This window comes from Canis lupus, chromosome 33 (genome assembly GCF_011100685.1).
Source record: "Canis lupus familiaris isolate Mischka breed German Shepherd chromosome 33, alternate assembly UU_Cfam_GSD_1.0, whole genome shotgun sequence".
Taxonomy (NCBI): Eukaryota; Metazoa; Chordata; class Mammalia; order Carnivora; family Canidae; genus Canis; species Canis lupus.
In genome coordinates, this window is record NC_049254.1 from 1,968,572 (window position 1) to 1,984,765 (window position 16,194).

General features: G+C 37.0%; 1 protein-coding gene across 3 annotated transcripts in view; it reads left to right on the plus strand.

The window, feature by feature from the left end:
- ARL13B (ADP ribosylation factor like GTPase 13B) overlaps positions 1-16,194 on the plus strand; it is a 64,316-nt gene that overhangs the window by 1,427 nt on the left and 46,695 nt on the right. For all 3 annotated transcript variants that reach the window (XM_038582506.1, XM_038582504.1, XM_038582505.1), the window contains one exon: positions 13,143-13,213. In XM_038582506.1, coding sequence (XP_038438434.1) covers positions 13,159-13,213 — 55 coding nt within the window. In that variant the 5' untranslated portion in view covers positions 13,143-13,158. Of the gene's footprint in view, positions 1-13,142; positions 13,214-16,194 lie in introns of those variants that run through there.

Sequence of the window (16,194 nt, forward strand, 5' to 3'; positions counted from 1 at the left end):
TCTGACCAGGGCTGTGGCTATGGCTGTGTCTGCCAGATTGCTCAATAGTGTTTCTGAGTCGAACAGATTCCTATCTAAATCTTAGGAGTTTTGGCACTTTCCCTCTGTCAAGTGTGGATGCTTTTTGTCTTGCAGCATTTTGAGAAAAAATGTATGCGAGTCTCAGTGCTTGCAGGTAGCACTCAGGAAATGATCCTTCTGATCTCAGGAGACAAGTGCCTACTGGTCAGTTACCCACCTTCATTCATTTTATGCTTCTCAGTGTAGATACTAATTCTGGTGGCTGTGTTCTTTATTCCATTTTTTTCCATTTCCTGGTGAGCTTCAGTTGATCAGCGCTTTGCCAGAGATCACAGAGAAAACTTCTGGGATACAAAAATAAACCTAAATTTTTATCCCAAAATTTATTGTTCAATTTTATTACCAAAAATATAAAATCACATTCTCTTTTGTCTTCACAGCCTTGCTTCTGTTCTTCTTTTAGTATGTGAAGATGCTCAAACCTCTCTTACCTAAAAAACAACCCAAATAAATGTTTCCTATTGCTGCTGTAACAAATTACTATTAACTCTGACTGAAAACAACACAAAATCCTACAATTTTGAGGTCAGAAGTCTCAAATGGGTAAGGAGGGTTGCATACCTTCTAGAGGCTCTAAGAGAGAATCTGTTTTTCTTTGCTTTTTCTAGCAAAAAAAAAGGTTGCCTGCAGTTGTTGACTTGTGACTCCCTTCTTCCATCTTCAAAGCCATTTGCATAACATGTGTCTTCTCTGATCTTTTATCAGGACTTTGAAGAGGCCCTCTTCTGAGGACTCTTGTGTTTACATCAGGTCTGCACAGTACTCCCGAGATAAGCTCCGCACCCAAGGTCCTTAACTTAATCGTGTCTGTAAGATTCCTTTTGCCATGACAGGTTCCAGTAATGAGGTTGTGGACACTCCAGAAGTAATGAGGTTGTGGACACTCCATTCTGTCTCCCTAAGGAACAACCCTCTGCCCCTGCAGCCTCCACCTTTCCCTCTTAGCTGCACCCCAGCAACAGTTGGCCATGGATTACTGATCCTTTCCCGACCTCTCTTCCTCTCGTGCATCCCTTAACGTTCTGCGTTTGAAGACCTTTCGATTCTGTTCTCACCACACCGGCTGCTGCCTGATTATTACATCCAGTGGATTCTTTCCAATCTCTTGGCATCATTTGCCACTGAAGACCACTCTCTTCTTGAAATTCTCTGATGTATTTTTCCTGAATTTGGGAATTTTTACCTTTCTGCCTGTTGTCTTTTCTAGTTGCCAGGTAGCCCTTCTTCATCTCACTCTCAAGTCTTCCCAGGATTCTGTCTTCAACTCTCTTTTCTGTGTATTCTCCCTTTATGGGCCATTTTACCTCATATGGTGACTCTAGCTGCCACTTAAACATTGACTCTCACATCCGCGTTTCCAACACAGAGACTCATCTGCCCCTTGAAGATTTACATAATCCTATTCCACCAGAATGCTCAATCCCAGCACATCCACAATTGAGCTTATTTTTATCCTCTCTCATTTCCATGCTGACTTGTTTCTGCCTTCCTTTTACCCAGGTCGAGCGGAGAGTAATCCTACATACCTCTTTGTGCTTTGTTCTCTCAAATCAAGTCTTTTGGTTTCTACCTGCTTATACCACTTGTATGTCTTACACTCTTTTAGCCTTTCCATACCCGCTGCTCTGTTTCAGATAAAATTTCTGTTATTTCTCTCCCACATTTCTTTGACAGACTTTTCACTATTCTCTGATTCTCTACACTGTTGTCAGTGGTCCTTTTTCCTTTTTCCTCCTGTCCAAGTTCTTCATGCCAAATTTGCCAGACTTAGTTCTGTAGTCCTCCATCCCTCACCAAATGTCCTTCTGTTTTTGGTTGGCTGTTTCTGATCATTCCTCACATGCCTGTTGGGAGATTCTTTCTTTCGGGACACTTTCTTTGAATTCCATCTAGATTCTTTACCTTTTCATTGTATTTGCTTAGCACCCTGTATTTGGCTCTACTTATCCATGTATTGTAGTAAAATGTTAATTTAGCTCTTCTCACCAGTCCTCCAGAATGGCTTGTGGACAGGAGCTGTTGTTATTTTAAATACGTTTGAAAAGAGTTCATGTTTATTTTTATCTAAAGGTGATGAATGTTTATGTAGAACATTGAAAGCACAGCTAGGCAAAAAAGTGGCTTATATTAGTAATTCACAATCTCACCCCCAAAGATTTACATTTTAGTGTAGAATATCTTACATACCAGTAAATTCCCTTTTTATTGAGCTATAAGTGACATAGAAGATCCTATTAGTTTTAAGTGTATGCCACGATTATTTGATATTTTTATCCATTACCAAATCATCTCCATGGTGAGTCTAGTTAACCATCTGTTACTATACAAATCATTAAAGTATTATTGACTATATTCCCTATGGTGTATATAACACCCTCATGACCTATTTAACTTATAAGTGAAAGTTTGTACCTCTTAATCCCCTTCACTTATTTCATCTCTCCTTCTATGGTAACCAACAGTTTGTTTCCTATCTCTTGTAAGTCTCTTTCTGTTTGGTTTGTGTGTTTGTTTTTTAGATTCCACAAATAAATGAAAGCATATGGTATGTATGTCTTTCTCTGACTTATTTCACTTAGCATAATACCCTCTAGGCTTGTCCATATTGTTGTAAATGGCATGGTTTCATTCTTTTTTAATGGCCAAGTAGTATTCCATTGTATATCTCTATACCACATCTTTATTCATCTATTCCTGCACATTTAGGTTGCTTCGTTATCTTGGCTATTGTAAATAATACTGTGATGAACATGGAGGTGCATGTATCTCTTCAATTTTATTTTTTTATTTTTTTATTTTTTTTTATTTTATGATAGTCACAGAGAGAGAGAGAGAGAGAGAGAGGCAGAGACACAGGCAGAGGGAGAAGCAGGCTCCATGCACTGGGAGCCCGATGTGGGATTCGATCCCGGATGGAATCCAGGATCGCGCCCTGGGCCAAAGGCAGGCGCCAAACCAATGCGCCACCCAGGGATCCCAACACGTATCTCTTCAAATTGGTATTTTTGTTTTCTTCATATAGATACCCAGAAGTAGAATTAATGGGTCATATGGCAGTTCTATTTTTTATTTTTTTTGAGGAACCTCCATACTCCATATGTTTTCCATAGTGTTTTCCATAGTGGCTGTTTTCCATAGTGGCTGCACCAATTTACATTCCCACCAGCAGTATATGAGATTTCCCTTTTTTCCACATCTGTACCAACACTTGTTATTTTTTGTCTTTTTGGTAATAGCCAATCTGACCAGTGTTAGGTGACACTGGTTATAGTTTTGGTTATAGTTTTGATTTGCATTTTCCTCATGATTAGAGACATTGAGCATCTTTTCATGTGCCTGTTGGCTATCTCTATGTTTTCTTTGGAAAAATGTCCGTTCAGATCCTCTGCCCATTTTTTAATCAGGTTTTTTTTTTTAGTTGTATCAAGTTATTTTTTAAGATTTTATTTATTTATGAGAGACGGAGGGGGGTGGGCAGAGACACAGGCAGAGGGAGAAGCAGGCTCCATGCAGGGGGCCCAATGCTGGACTTGATCCCAGGACCCTAGGATTACTCCCTGAGCCAAAGGCAGACACGCTCAACCACTGAGCCACCCAGGTGCCCCTTGTCAAGTTATATATTATCCTAAGTTTTATACATTTGGGATATTTATCCTTTATTTGTTGTATGATTTGCAAATACCTTCTCTCATTTAGTAGGTTGCCTTTTTTGTTGATGGTTTCTATATGTGTAAATTTTTAAGCAATGAAGAAATAATAGAGTGTTATTTTACAGCTTCTTTTAATTTATTTTTACTTTAATCATAATTAACATCTTTTTGTATCATTACATGTTTTCCATGAATTATCTTTTCAAGTAGTGTGTTGTATAGATTGACCAAGGTATGTTTAATCATTCTGGTTATTAAATGTTTAGAAAATTAAAAAATTTTCACTCTTATGAACAGTGCTTGGGTGGGCACCCTTCTGTAAATATTTTTGGAAATGAGATTAGAGATCAACTGATGAGAGCAAATGAAAAAGTTTAAGGTATTTGTGGTGTGTATTGCCAAATTGCTTTTCAGAAAGACTAAAAAAATTGTTACTCCTACCAGAAGTGTATAAAAATGCCTTTTCCCCTCAAAAAATGAGAGTCATCGCTTGTTTTTTTTTTCAGGTTATGGGGAAAATGCTATCCGCATTAGTTTCTGTTTTCTTGATTCCTAGTAAAACTGTTTTTCCCTTGGACTTTCATATTTCTTCTTTTGGGACTTTCCCAATGATTCCTTTGCTGTATTTCTCTTGGGTGAAGTGCATTTTCTTACTGAGCTTGCTTGCTTTCTCTCTTTCTTTCTTTCTTTCTTTCTTTCTTTCTTTCTTTTTTTTTTTTTTTAAAGGTTTTATTTATTTACTTGACAGAGAGAAAGACTACAAGCAGGGAGCAGTGGCAGACAGAGGTAGAGGGAGAACTGACTCCCCCGCTGAGCAGAGAACCTGATGTGGGGTTTGATCCTGGGATCATGACCTGAGCTGAAGGCAGACACTTAACTGAGCCACCCATGTGCCGCCTTACTGAATTTTTCTAAAACAGATTTTAAATGTATATAGTAGTAATCATTTCTCTGTAGTGTATATTGCAGATATTTTTCTTCCATTTGTCATGTTTGTAAATTTTTTGTTGATGTTTGAAGCATAAGCATTTAAAAATTTTTTATTCAAATACACCACTCTTTTAGTGTAATAATTGAATTATATTCCATTATATGTATCCAGGATTATATTCACCTATACTTTTTTCCTAGTACTTTTCATATTCTAATTTATAACATTTAAGACTATTGAAATTTATTTTGTGTATAGGGAAAAGCATGTATCCTGGGCACGGAACCGAAGCCACGGTGCTCAGTATATTCTAGACCTTGTAAGTGGGTCCTCACCCTTACATATTGTCATCTACATACTCTGAACTCCTATTATTTATGCCAATAGCATCTAGTTGATACAATAGGGCATATAAAATATGATAGAATATGCAAGAGTTGAAAGATGATTTCCAAGATTTTTAGCAGGAATAGAGAAGGCAGGAAAAAAAAAGAATAGAAGGCAGGAGTTTTGATGGGGGTATAATTTTACTGGGATATTGAAGGAATTTGTATTTCTTTTTTTTTTTTTTTTAAGATTTTAAGAGAGAGAGAGGCAGAGAGAGAAGCAGGCTCCATGCAGGGAGCCTGACGTGGGACTCGATCCCGGATCTCCAGGATCAGGCCCTGGGACGAAGGCGGCGCTAAACCGCTGAGCCACCCGGACTGCCCGGAATTTGTATTTCCTAAGCTTTCCAAGAACATGAACTCATGAATGACTCACCTAAGAGAAGAAGAAAATTAGTGTCAATTTAAATGAGAAAAAAAATGGCAACAAGAATTATGTAATATTACAATTAAACATAAAAAATTAGTATTATTTAAACAAAATGAAAAATATGGTAAGTACTCATGTGCCTACCACCCAGATTTATAAGTATTAGCCTTTGGTTATCACATTTCAGTTTTTTTCTAAGGAAATAACAAATCTTTGAAGCTTCCTGAATCCTATTCATCTCCTACCATCCCTCCCCAGAGGTAACCACTAGCTGGAGCTAGTTTCTTGTTCACCTATATTTTTTGGTGTCATAATGCAGCTTATCAAAGTTTACTTCAAATTTATTAGTAAATTATTATTCACTGTGACCAAGTCTAAAAGAGACTCAATTGTTACTTCAGCACTGTGGATTAATGCTTTCTGTACATCACTGTGGTATCTAGTAAAAGCATATCGTGATAGATAGTGTATGTCATCTTTGCTATGAATTTTTTTGACGGGGACACATTTAGCACCTTAATAGCCATCATTTGGATTTAAATAAATGTAACTGTAAATCCTAGACCGTTTATAGAAACTGCTGAGTTTTTAATTTGTTAATTAAGCTCTACATACAGATTAGCAAGGATTATCTGATGTGCTGTCCGCAGAAGCGGAATGTTTTACATTTCTTTGTAAACTGCTAGGGCTTCTTGTTTATTCTTAATGAGAAGTTTTGAATTTTAGGATAAAAAGGGACCTAGAGGCGTTCTGATTCTACCCCTCTATATTCTAGAAATGAACAAATTGACACTAAAAATTTGACTTAAAACTTCAGAGCTGGCATTATGACCTCAAGTTTGGTCCTCTTTGCTCCATAAATTTAGGTAGGAATTTTGATGTAATATTATCCTGGGCTCTATTATCTGAATTAAAATGTCAGAAAATAGTTCACTTGCACAATAAAGTCACACCATATTTTTTTTTTTTTGGTGAATTTTTTATTATATTGATTTTTTGTGGCAGGTTTTTTCTTTCTCTTACACATTTATCATAATGTGTTCCCAAGTTTTTTTTTTTTTTTTTACATGTGTTTATGTTACTTTTTAAATTTAGAACTTGCTTTATGTAGTTCTAAATATTTTCAGAGGGATGCCTGGGTGGCTCAGTGGTTGAGTGCTTGCCTTTGGCTCAGGGTGTGATCCTGAAGTCCCATAATCAAGTCCCACATCGGGCTCCCTGCATGGAGCCTGCTTCTCCCTCTGCCTGTGTCTCTGCCTCTCTCTGTGTGTCTCTCATGAATTAATAAATAAAATCTTTAAAAAAGATTAAAATATTTTCAGAAATACCAGTTCAATGTGTCTTTGTGTGTGTGTGTGGGGGGGGGGGGTGTGTTTGGTGAAATAGTTTTTTTTTTTTTGACTTATATTTTTGAAGTTACAAATAGTTTTTATGTAATTATCTCACTGGAGGTCTTGTCTTCTTAGTTGACGGTCAGAAAGTTTAGAATTGTGTTCAAATGATTGCAATAACATCACTCAAAAAAGATTAATAATACAAATATTTTCTGAGTCTAAGTTCAAAATTCCAGTATTGTGTTGCTTGTATTTCTGGTATATCAAATTACATATCTGTTATATAAAGAGACTCTGAGATCAAATATATAAAACAAGGTTTTTAGTCTCTTAATCCCTACTTTTAATTTTTTTTACTCAGAATTATTTCACTTTTAAAAATCTTTCTCACTGTTGTTACCTTGAAACCTTGAGCATGTAAACTTTTTCAGAAAACTTCTGCCAGTAAGAAGATAGATCATTTTAGTTATATTCCCTAAGATTGAACTATTACTTTTATGTGAGGATTTACATAAGTTAAAACTATTATCATACTTTATCAACTGGAAATTGCATATTCTAATTTTACTAGATATTTATTCACTCAGCAAATGGAGTCAGAAAATACATTATGCTGTTTCATTCAGTAAAGGTGCTTACTTAATGTGTGGCCAGCACATTTGATGCTGGGGCTACGGAGTTGATTGGCAAGTTCTCATAGAGGAAGGACACTGTATGAGACGTTGCATGAGAAAATTAACATGTGTTTGCTGTTGTAGCACAAATGGTCAGAAAGGACGAGGGGAATACCTGGGCTGGTAGGCCTGCTGGAGTACAGTGGAAGACGAGGATCTACAGAGTTTGGACTTGATTTTAAGGAACCTAAGCAAAAAAATGCCATAGTTAGATTTTCATCAATATCATGGTTAGGTTTTATTAGCAGCATGCAATTCATGACTTTGGTTAGTGTACCTGTTATTAGGTACCTACCATCTGTTAGGTCACCAACTAAATTAAGATGGTAATAGACCTAAATCTGGGGAGGGAGAGAACTTCAAGATGCTCTGATGAAAATGAGCCATTCTTCTTGGCTAATCTGATGTGTATATACAAAAATGTGAGTAAATGACAGGTTAGACAAAATGGTCCAAGTTACCTTTTAAAATAATCAAAAATAAAAAATAAAAAAATAAAATAATCATTACTATTTTTACAAACCATTGTGTTTAAATGTCCCACAGAAGCTGCTGTTGACTAACTTCTTATTAGCATGTAACCTTAGGTAACTGTGCAGGGACAGTATGAATATAAATGATAGGGTAAAGTAGCTTTGGACTATAAAGACCTACTGTATAAATTCAAAGCATTGGTTATGGCAGGGTTTGGGAAAAGATGAGCGCATTTACTTCTGAGTTACTTAATTTGAAATAATTACCAAAAAGATATTTTTATTTTACAGAACTTTATAGTATTTGATATTGTTCATCTCTTAACCCTTCTGGAGACTATTCCCGATGTTGCTGTTTCTTTGGTCTCCTCATTTCTTTCTGACTACAGTTTTAAGGATTCCATGCTCCCCTGCCCCTGGCTCTTCTCCTTCCTATGCCCTCCCTGGAATCTTTCATCTGTTCTCATAGTTTTAATTACCAGGTGTATGTCTCATAAACCCAGGACAGATCTCCCTTTTGGCTTCATACTTCAATGAGATGGGCGAGTACTGATGTCAACATGTGTAAAACTGAACCCCATTTATCCTCTTCTGTAATCTGGTTCCTGCCTGTTTCTGTGGTCTCATGTCATGGACTCCCTGTCTTGAATTGTATGCTATAATAAGAATATCTAGTGGTTGAGCACTTATTTTGTGCCACAAGCATTGAGCACTTTACTTGCACTGTCATATTTCATTTTACCACATCCCTAAAGGATGGATGTTGTTACTAAGTAATTTGACTGGTAAAATAATATGGCCTAGGTCATATAGCTTGGAAGTGGCAAATACAGGTCTGTGTAATACCAAGCTTGTGGCAGTATATCAGATTACACACCATCCTGATATTTATTACTAGTATAAGCATACTGTGCATCTTAAAATACCACAGAATCCTTTTCCATCTCAGCCCCTTCTAGTTTGGTATATAATTAAAGACTTACTTTTAACTGTAGTAAAAGTATCACTGTAAACTTTTAGGAAGGTCACATTATTAACTCTTTGTTGATACTAGTTCCTCAAGTAGCAGTGCATCAGGTTTCCTTTAGACTCAATGCATAGTTGTGTCGAGTCGTGATTATGTATGAGTTTAACAAGCGTCTTCTCCTTTGGTTGAAGTCCCCTCTACTCAGGTGTACTCTTAGCCCCTGGCTTTAGTACCTCCACACCCTGCCAGTCCTCCTCTCCTTGGTGGCAGGCCGTGTTCTCTGTCTGGAATCTCTTCATACTCCTACCTTCTATTTTCACCTTCCCCTTGCTTGGCAAACTTCTCCACTTTAACAGCTTAGCTGAGGCATTGCCTCTCCAGGTTGGGTAAAGTCCTCTTGCTCTATTACTTTAATATCTCGTAAAGATAGATGAGCATACTCAGCGGTCATAGTGTCACAGTATATTTGTTTATGTTTTAGTCACTTACATTAGAAGGTGAGTTCTCTGAGCTAGAAAACCCTGTCTCAGGCATGTTTGTGTCCATAATACCTAATGCACTTTTATCAATTACTGTCTGGTCAAATGACTAAATGATTGTTTTTATTGCTAGTATCAACTTTTCCTGACATTATAAACTTAAGAACACTGTATATATATATTTTTCAATTGAAGGGTTAATGTATTTGATTAATAATCATGAGGTTAAAAGGCAGAGTTCTTCCATCTTTCTTTTGTCACATAGGCACAGCCAGCTGTTCCTAATCGGTGATAATTTACCAGACAGCAATGACATGCACGTTTTGACATGTATCAGATTGTACATCTTCATTTTTTAAACGGTTGCATAGAATTTTGAGCGTTAGGTGAATGTTAACCTTTTAAACCCATTCTATTCGAAGTATTAATTTAATATTTTGTTATCAGACATTGCAGTAATTCATGCGGTGATTTTCATTTGTACTGCTAATGTTATGTTTACTCATTAAGATTTTAATTACCCCAAATATTCAAGTCATGTTTTCAAGTATATGACATAATCTAAAAAATCAACTACCTTCAAGAGTAAAAAAGAAATCCAAAGAGACTTATTTTGTGCCAGTCTCAGCATAATTATAATTTTTCAATGTGTTATTTTCATGTTTGAAGTACTTTTTTTTTTTTTAAACATAGCCTTACTTTAAAAAAAGGAAAGCTTTTAAAGTAAAAAGCTGGAACATCTGGGTGGCTCAGCAGTTTAGTGCCTCCTTAAGCCCAGGGCGTGATCCTGGGGAGTCCATGGATCCACGGATCGAGTCCCATATTGGGCTTCCTGCATGGAGCCCACTTCTCCCTCTGCCTGTCTCTGCCTCTCTCTCTGTGTCTCTCATGAATAAATAAATAAAATATTTAAAAATAGGTATAAGTAAATAAAGTAAAAAGCTAATATCCTTGGTAGCAAGCTTTAAAGAACAGTGTTTCAAATGTGTAATAGCAATTATTTGGAAGGTTTTTTGTTTTGTTTTTTTTACCTGAAGTCTTGACAAGAATGGAGAGAAAACATAAGAGGCAACCTGAGTAATAGAGAATGAGGGGCCATTTTCCTTAAAAAAATATATTTGAGATTTTTCACTTTGGCTTATAAGGCATGAGAAAGCATCAGTTCCGTGATATTCCTAGGAATTGCTGACCTGGTTGCAGCTGGTCCCCCTTGACTTCTAGAGCAGGTGTGGTTGTCTGCTCTCTCTTCTTGGGATGCCTGGGCTTCCCCATGGCAACAGTCGTCATACATACTCACCTAGCACCTTTTTTCTTGCTCTCAGATACAGAAGGGCTAGGGATTGTGGATGTTTGCTGCTGTTATAAAAGGTATTTAATACATATTTATAGAGTAAATGATGCAAATAAGCATAATGTGGGCATTTTGTTCTCTAATAGTAATCATTTTGGTTCATGGTTATGTTTGAGCATGAGAGATCTTGAAATGCATTATAAATTTTCAAAGGGCAATTGAATTAGTTTTAATTTTATTTTAATCTAATTCATTGTATATCTAGTAACTTAACTTACCTAAAATATTATATAAATGCTACATTATCCATCTCTTTTGGATAGACATTTACTATATTTTAAGAAATTACTCTGTGTTTATATCTTATTTGATATTTGGTAGTTAGGAATTCTTCAAAGAAAATAATGATGCTATACTCCGAAATACTGTTCAGCTTTCCTTAAGAAGTAAACTCATGTTTTCCAAAGTTGATAATGCAGGTACAATTTCTACGTACATAGAGGTGTCCAGACTTCACATACTACCTCAGGTCCGTAATCTGTCATGGTTCTCTTTGGCATTGCTACTGACCTCCCACTTGCTGACTAGGGATGGGAAATGGGGAGGCTGCTAATTGTGGCTTACTTTATTCTTACACTGATTCAAGCTTAGATTGTACTTCCCTTTATTCTCCATGTGGGTAGAGACAGTTGAACATTTAGAGGACTGGTTCCTGGATAACAAAGGAAGTTAATATGGAGAGTAAACTAACTTCATTCACAAAAGTTGAAGTCCTCACCTATAAGGCCCTACATGATCTGGTCTCTCCTCAGTTTCTGACTCCCTGTCCTCTCCTCTCCATTCTCACTGGATTTTACCACACTGGCTTGCATGCTGATACTAGAACATTCTTGCATGCCCCCACATAGTGGTTTTGTCCTAGGTGTTCTCTCTTGACCCAGATGTTTGCATGACTAACTCGCTCCTTCAAGGCCTTGCTTCTCGTGAGGCCTGCCCATATCACCCTATGCAAAACTGCAACCCAGCTCCTATCCCTGCTCCTGCTTCTTTCTAGCCTGCTTTATACTCTGTTCTTTTTTTTTTTTTTTTTAACATACTTAGTTCTTATATTTTTTATTATTGCCTCCTGCCACTAACATGTCAGTTTAGTTAGGGGAAGAATTTCTGTGTTCTTATTTTTGCTGTAGTAGTTATTTTAACAAACAGGTGTATCTCAAGTACTTAGAACACTGGTGTCTAGTGTACAGAGATGATGGCCAGTAACTATTTGTTTAATAAATGACCAACTTGGTTTTTGCAAGACCGAGTTTGTTCTTCTCAGTGTATGATCTGTAACTGGACTGCCTTACACCTTCAGCTCTGTCCTTTCTTTTTGTTATATGGATCCTTTGAATACATCTGTAATAAAACAAAATGAAACAAAAACAAACAGATCCAAGAATCAGGGTTAGAGAGATGTAAGAATACCCCTTCTTAACATCTAAGTTCTGTGTTTGGGTTTTTGTTTTGTTTTTTTTTTAATCCCTTTTTGGGATGATTGTTAGTGAAGAATGACTTGGCTGAAACCCTGACTGTAGCCCATGAGCATGTGGCCCTGTGGCTTTAAAGCAACAGCTGTGTTATGCTGTGGCTTTGTCTCTGCGTTCCTAGTTCCCAAACTTCTCTTGTTAATGGCTGGTCTTAGCTCTTAGATGATGTGATACGTTAGCCTGACACAGAAATGAGCTCTAGTGTGGACTATATTGCCAAGATAAAAGAACCACTGTAATAGGTTTGTTCTTTTTACCTATCCCAGGTTTAAGAAGTCTCTAGGAGTCAAGTGATTGAGGTTCTGGTTCTGGCTCTAAGCGACTCATTGTCTCACAGCTCTGGGCTTATGTTTCTTCAACTGTAAAATTGCACTAGACTATTTTTTTTTCTGATTCTGTGAAATTTGGCTATATCATCAAAAATATTTTAAGCTTTGTGATTGTAAGAGCCCTCTTTCAAAATATGAATGTTACCACTTGAGTTAATAATCATGTTATTATATTGGATTTATACCTGGTAAGGTGTTTGCTGCATATCTAAAAACAAGTGAGCACACCAGTAGTGCCTAGAACCTAACAATAATTGTTTTCTTAAATATTTTACAAGAAAAAAGATTCATGATAATCTTTAGAATTCAGTTAACCAAAAAATTAAGTCTTTAGTCATGATAAGTAACTCATATGTTAGAATCCTTCTCTCCTCTTTCTCTTTTATTCTTTCTCGACCTTTTGCACTATCTCTTGTACAATCTTCTTTTCCTTTTTTTTTTTTTTGCTTATAGAACAGAAGGATGATACTTTAAAGGTATTTCTCAAGAATTTGCTTTTGGAATCTATTCTATTGAACTCCCTGGGGTCTAGAAGATTGTCTTATACATAGTAGATGCTTCGTAAATGTTGCTTGAATGAATGAATTTGCTTTTACTTTTCCCCAATATTAATTCAGAAAGTGATTTTTAAATTTTTATTATTTTAAGAAAGGTGACTCTTGTGATGGTGGGACTTGATAATGCTGGTAAAACGGCAACGGCAAAGGGAATCCAAGGAGGTAAGCTGGAAATATTCATTATTAAATTATTCTGAGTTATTTAAGTTGCTTTGTTACATATTCATTTGGTATAGATGGTGTACACTCCATTACTTTAAATTTTTAAATTCTTAATGGCTAATGTGGTGAATAGACTCCAGCTTAATAGTACCAGCCTGTTAACATGTTTCAGATTTAAATAAGTGCAGAGATGCAGAGGATCCTTGAAGTCTTCAAGGAAAGGCATTTAACATCTTGACCTGGATTTGAAACATGTAACCTTGAAAAAATTACCTAATCGGAGTTGTTTCCTGGAAATGTTGCCATTATTTTATCTGTACTTACATCTCTCTCCTGCTCAGAATGTTCTTCTCCCTTCTTTGTCCTAATTATGTAGTTTTTAATTCTTCATTTTTCTTTCATGGCCTTTCTGAAGACTTTGTGTATCATAACTTTCCCCTCTCCTCTTTACCTTTTTCCTCTTGAATGCCGTTGGTCTTAGTTTGGGCTGCTATACCAATATCATAGATTGGGTGCCTGAAACTACAGTTATTTCTACAGTTGTGGAAGTTGGAAGTGTGAAGTTGGAGTGGTAGTGCAGTTGAGTTCTTGATAAGGGCTCTCTTCCTGATTTGCGGGCAGCCGTCTTCCTGCTGCCTCCTCCTGTGGTACAGAGGCAGGAAACAAGCTCTGGGGGCTCTTCCCAGAAGTGTACTAATCCCATCATGGGAGCTCCACCCTCATGACCTCACCCAAAGCTAATTACCTCCCAAAGGCTCCCCCTCCAAATACCAGTACGATGGGGATTAGGGTTTCAAAATAAGAACTTTGCCAGGAGGGATCCCTGGGTGGCACAGCGGTTTGGCGCCTGCCTTTGGCCCAGGGCGTGATCCTGGAGACCCGGGATCGAATCCCACATCGGGCTCCCGGTGCATGGAGCCTGCTTCTCCCTCTGCCTGTGTCTCTGCCTCTCTCTCTCTCTCTCTCTGTATCTGTCATAAATAAATAAAATATTAAAAAAAAAAAAAAAAAAAAGAACTTTGCCAGGACAGGGAGCACATGGCCACAGGACACAGACATGCAATTTATAACATCCTCACACTATCCTCTTTTTCATAGAAATACAGGTTCTTGTGTTATTTCCCATTAATATATATCTACCTTTATTGTACTGAATGTTCTGTGAGGACAGCAACCCTATCTTACTCATCTTTATATTCTAATGCCTAACAAAGCCCTGTTCTGAGTAGGTGTCTCTACCTGTTAGCTAGCTCCCTTATCCCTACTCCAGCATTGTTGATTTATTTTCATCGATAATTTCCTGGGGGTAACTCTCATATCATACTCAAAGACTGCTGCCTATTTTAATTGTGGAAACCAGTTCTGGCCTGGACTAGATCCATATTTTTGAATATCTGGTGTAATCCTGTTTGGGGAATATTGTGCTGCTTAAATTGCTTCTAAACTTTTCTACTAGATAATGAAGGTCTTAGAAAATTATGACATGTAATTTTTTCTTTTTTTTTTTTTCTTTTTTCTTTTTTTTTTTTTTTAGCTCTCTAGGGAGCTGTTTAAACTGCACTAAGGTATTTGCTGCAAGGGAGTAGTACTTTGCAAATCTGTTCCCCAGTGACACCTAAGCCTAGCAGCAAATGCCTTTCAGATTTTTCTTTGTAATAGCAAATGTTTTGCTGAATGTGGGAATGATAAGTCCACCTACACCAGTGTTAGGTGTCTCACCTAAAACAGAGCCTTCTGCAATGACTGGAATGTTCTATATTGGCTCTCTCTAATAGTAGGGTCGGCCACTAGCCACCTGTGGCTTTGAGCACTTTAAATGTAGATAGTACAGCTGAAGAACTGAAATATAGTTTAATTTTAATTGATTTTAATTTAAAAAGCCTCATGTACTTTGTGGCCATTGTATTGCCCATGCAGCTGTAAACAAAGTCCAATGGACTACTATTTGTTGTGGATTCTGGTGATGAAGAAAGAATGAGAGAGACAAGCATGAGGTTTGAACTGTTCTTCAAAGCCATGGAGTCACCGGGTTCTATTAACCTTTCATGAGTTCTCTCTTTCCATTCTTCTCTTTTTATTTTTATATCTGTCTGAAACGTGGCCATCACTCTCATTTCTAGTCAGTTCTAGAGACTTTGTAAAGATGTTTCTTAATAAAGCACTACTTTAGTCACCTTACTTATATTGGTCTGCTGAAATAACTTCCCTGGCTCCTCATTCTTTCCAGAACTCTCTTCAGTCTGCGTTCACGATCTAAAGAATTTACTCCTGGCAGCCCCGGTGGCACAGCGGTTTAGTGCCACCTGCAGCCAGGGGGGTAATCCTGGAGACCCGGGGTCGAGTCCCACGTCGGGCTCCCTGCATGGACCCTGCTTCTCCCTCTGCCTGTGTCTCTGCCTCTCTCTCTCTGTGTCTCTCATGAATAAATAAATAAAATCTTTAAGAAAAAATACTTTAAAAAATAGTTTACTCCAACTGCAGCATTCAACTTGTTTGTACTTTCTTTCCAGAAAAACTCAATTTTAAACATATGAGAACATCCAAAACGTGTCCCTGTAGAATTAATGAAATCTACTCTATATTTGCAAGCTGCCCAGAAAAGTTTCTTTAGTCCAATTATAGTTTTAATTCAGTAATTAAAAAAGAGAGTCTACTCATAGCTTCTCCCATTTTTTTGGTTCTTCTCAACTATTCTTTAAATACTCACTTTTTCTTTATAACATCACAGAGGTTGTACTATGCCTGGGGATGGTGGTGGTATAAAGGGCTGAAATTTTTAGTATTTGTAACTTGGAGAGTTCATTTATTTATTCATTCTACAGATATTTATTAAGTACTTGTTCTGTGGTAGAGAGCTAGCGTTATATCAGTGCAAAACAAACAAAAACCAGAAATTTTTATCTACTTAGAGCATAAAGTTTAGTTGGATATTTTATAATATCCACCCTTCTCCCAAACCAGTATACTTAGATATAAAGGTT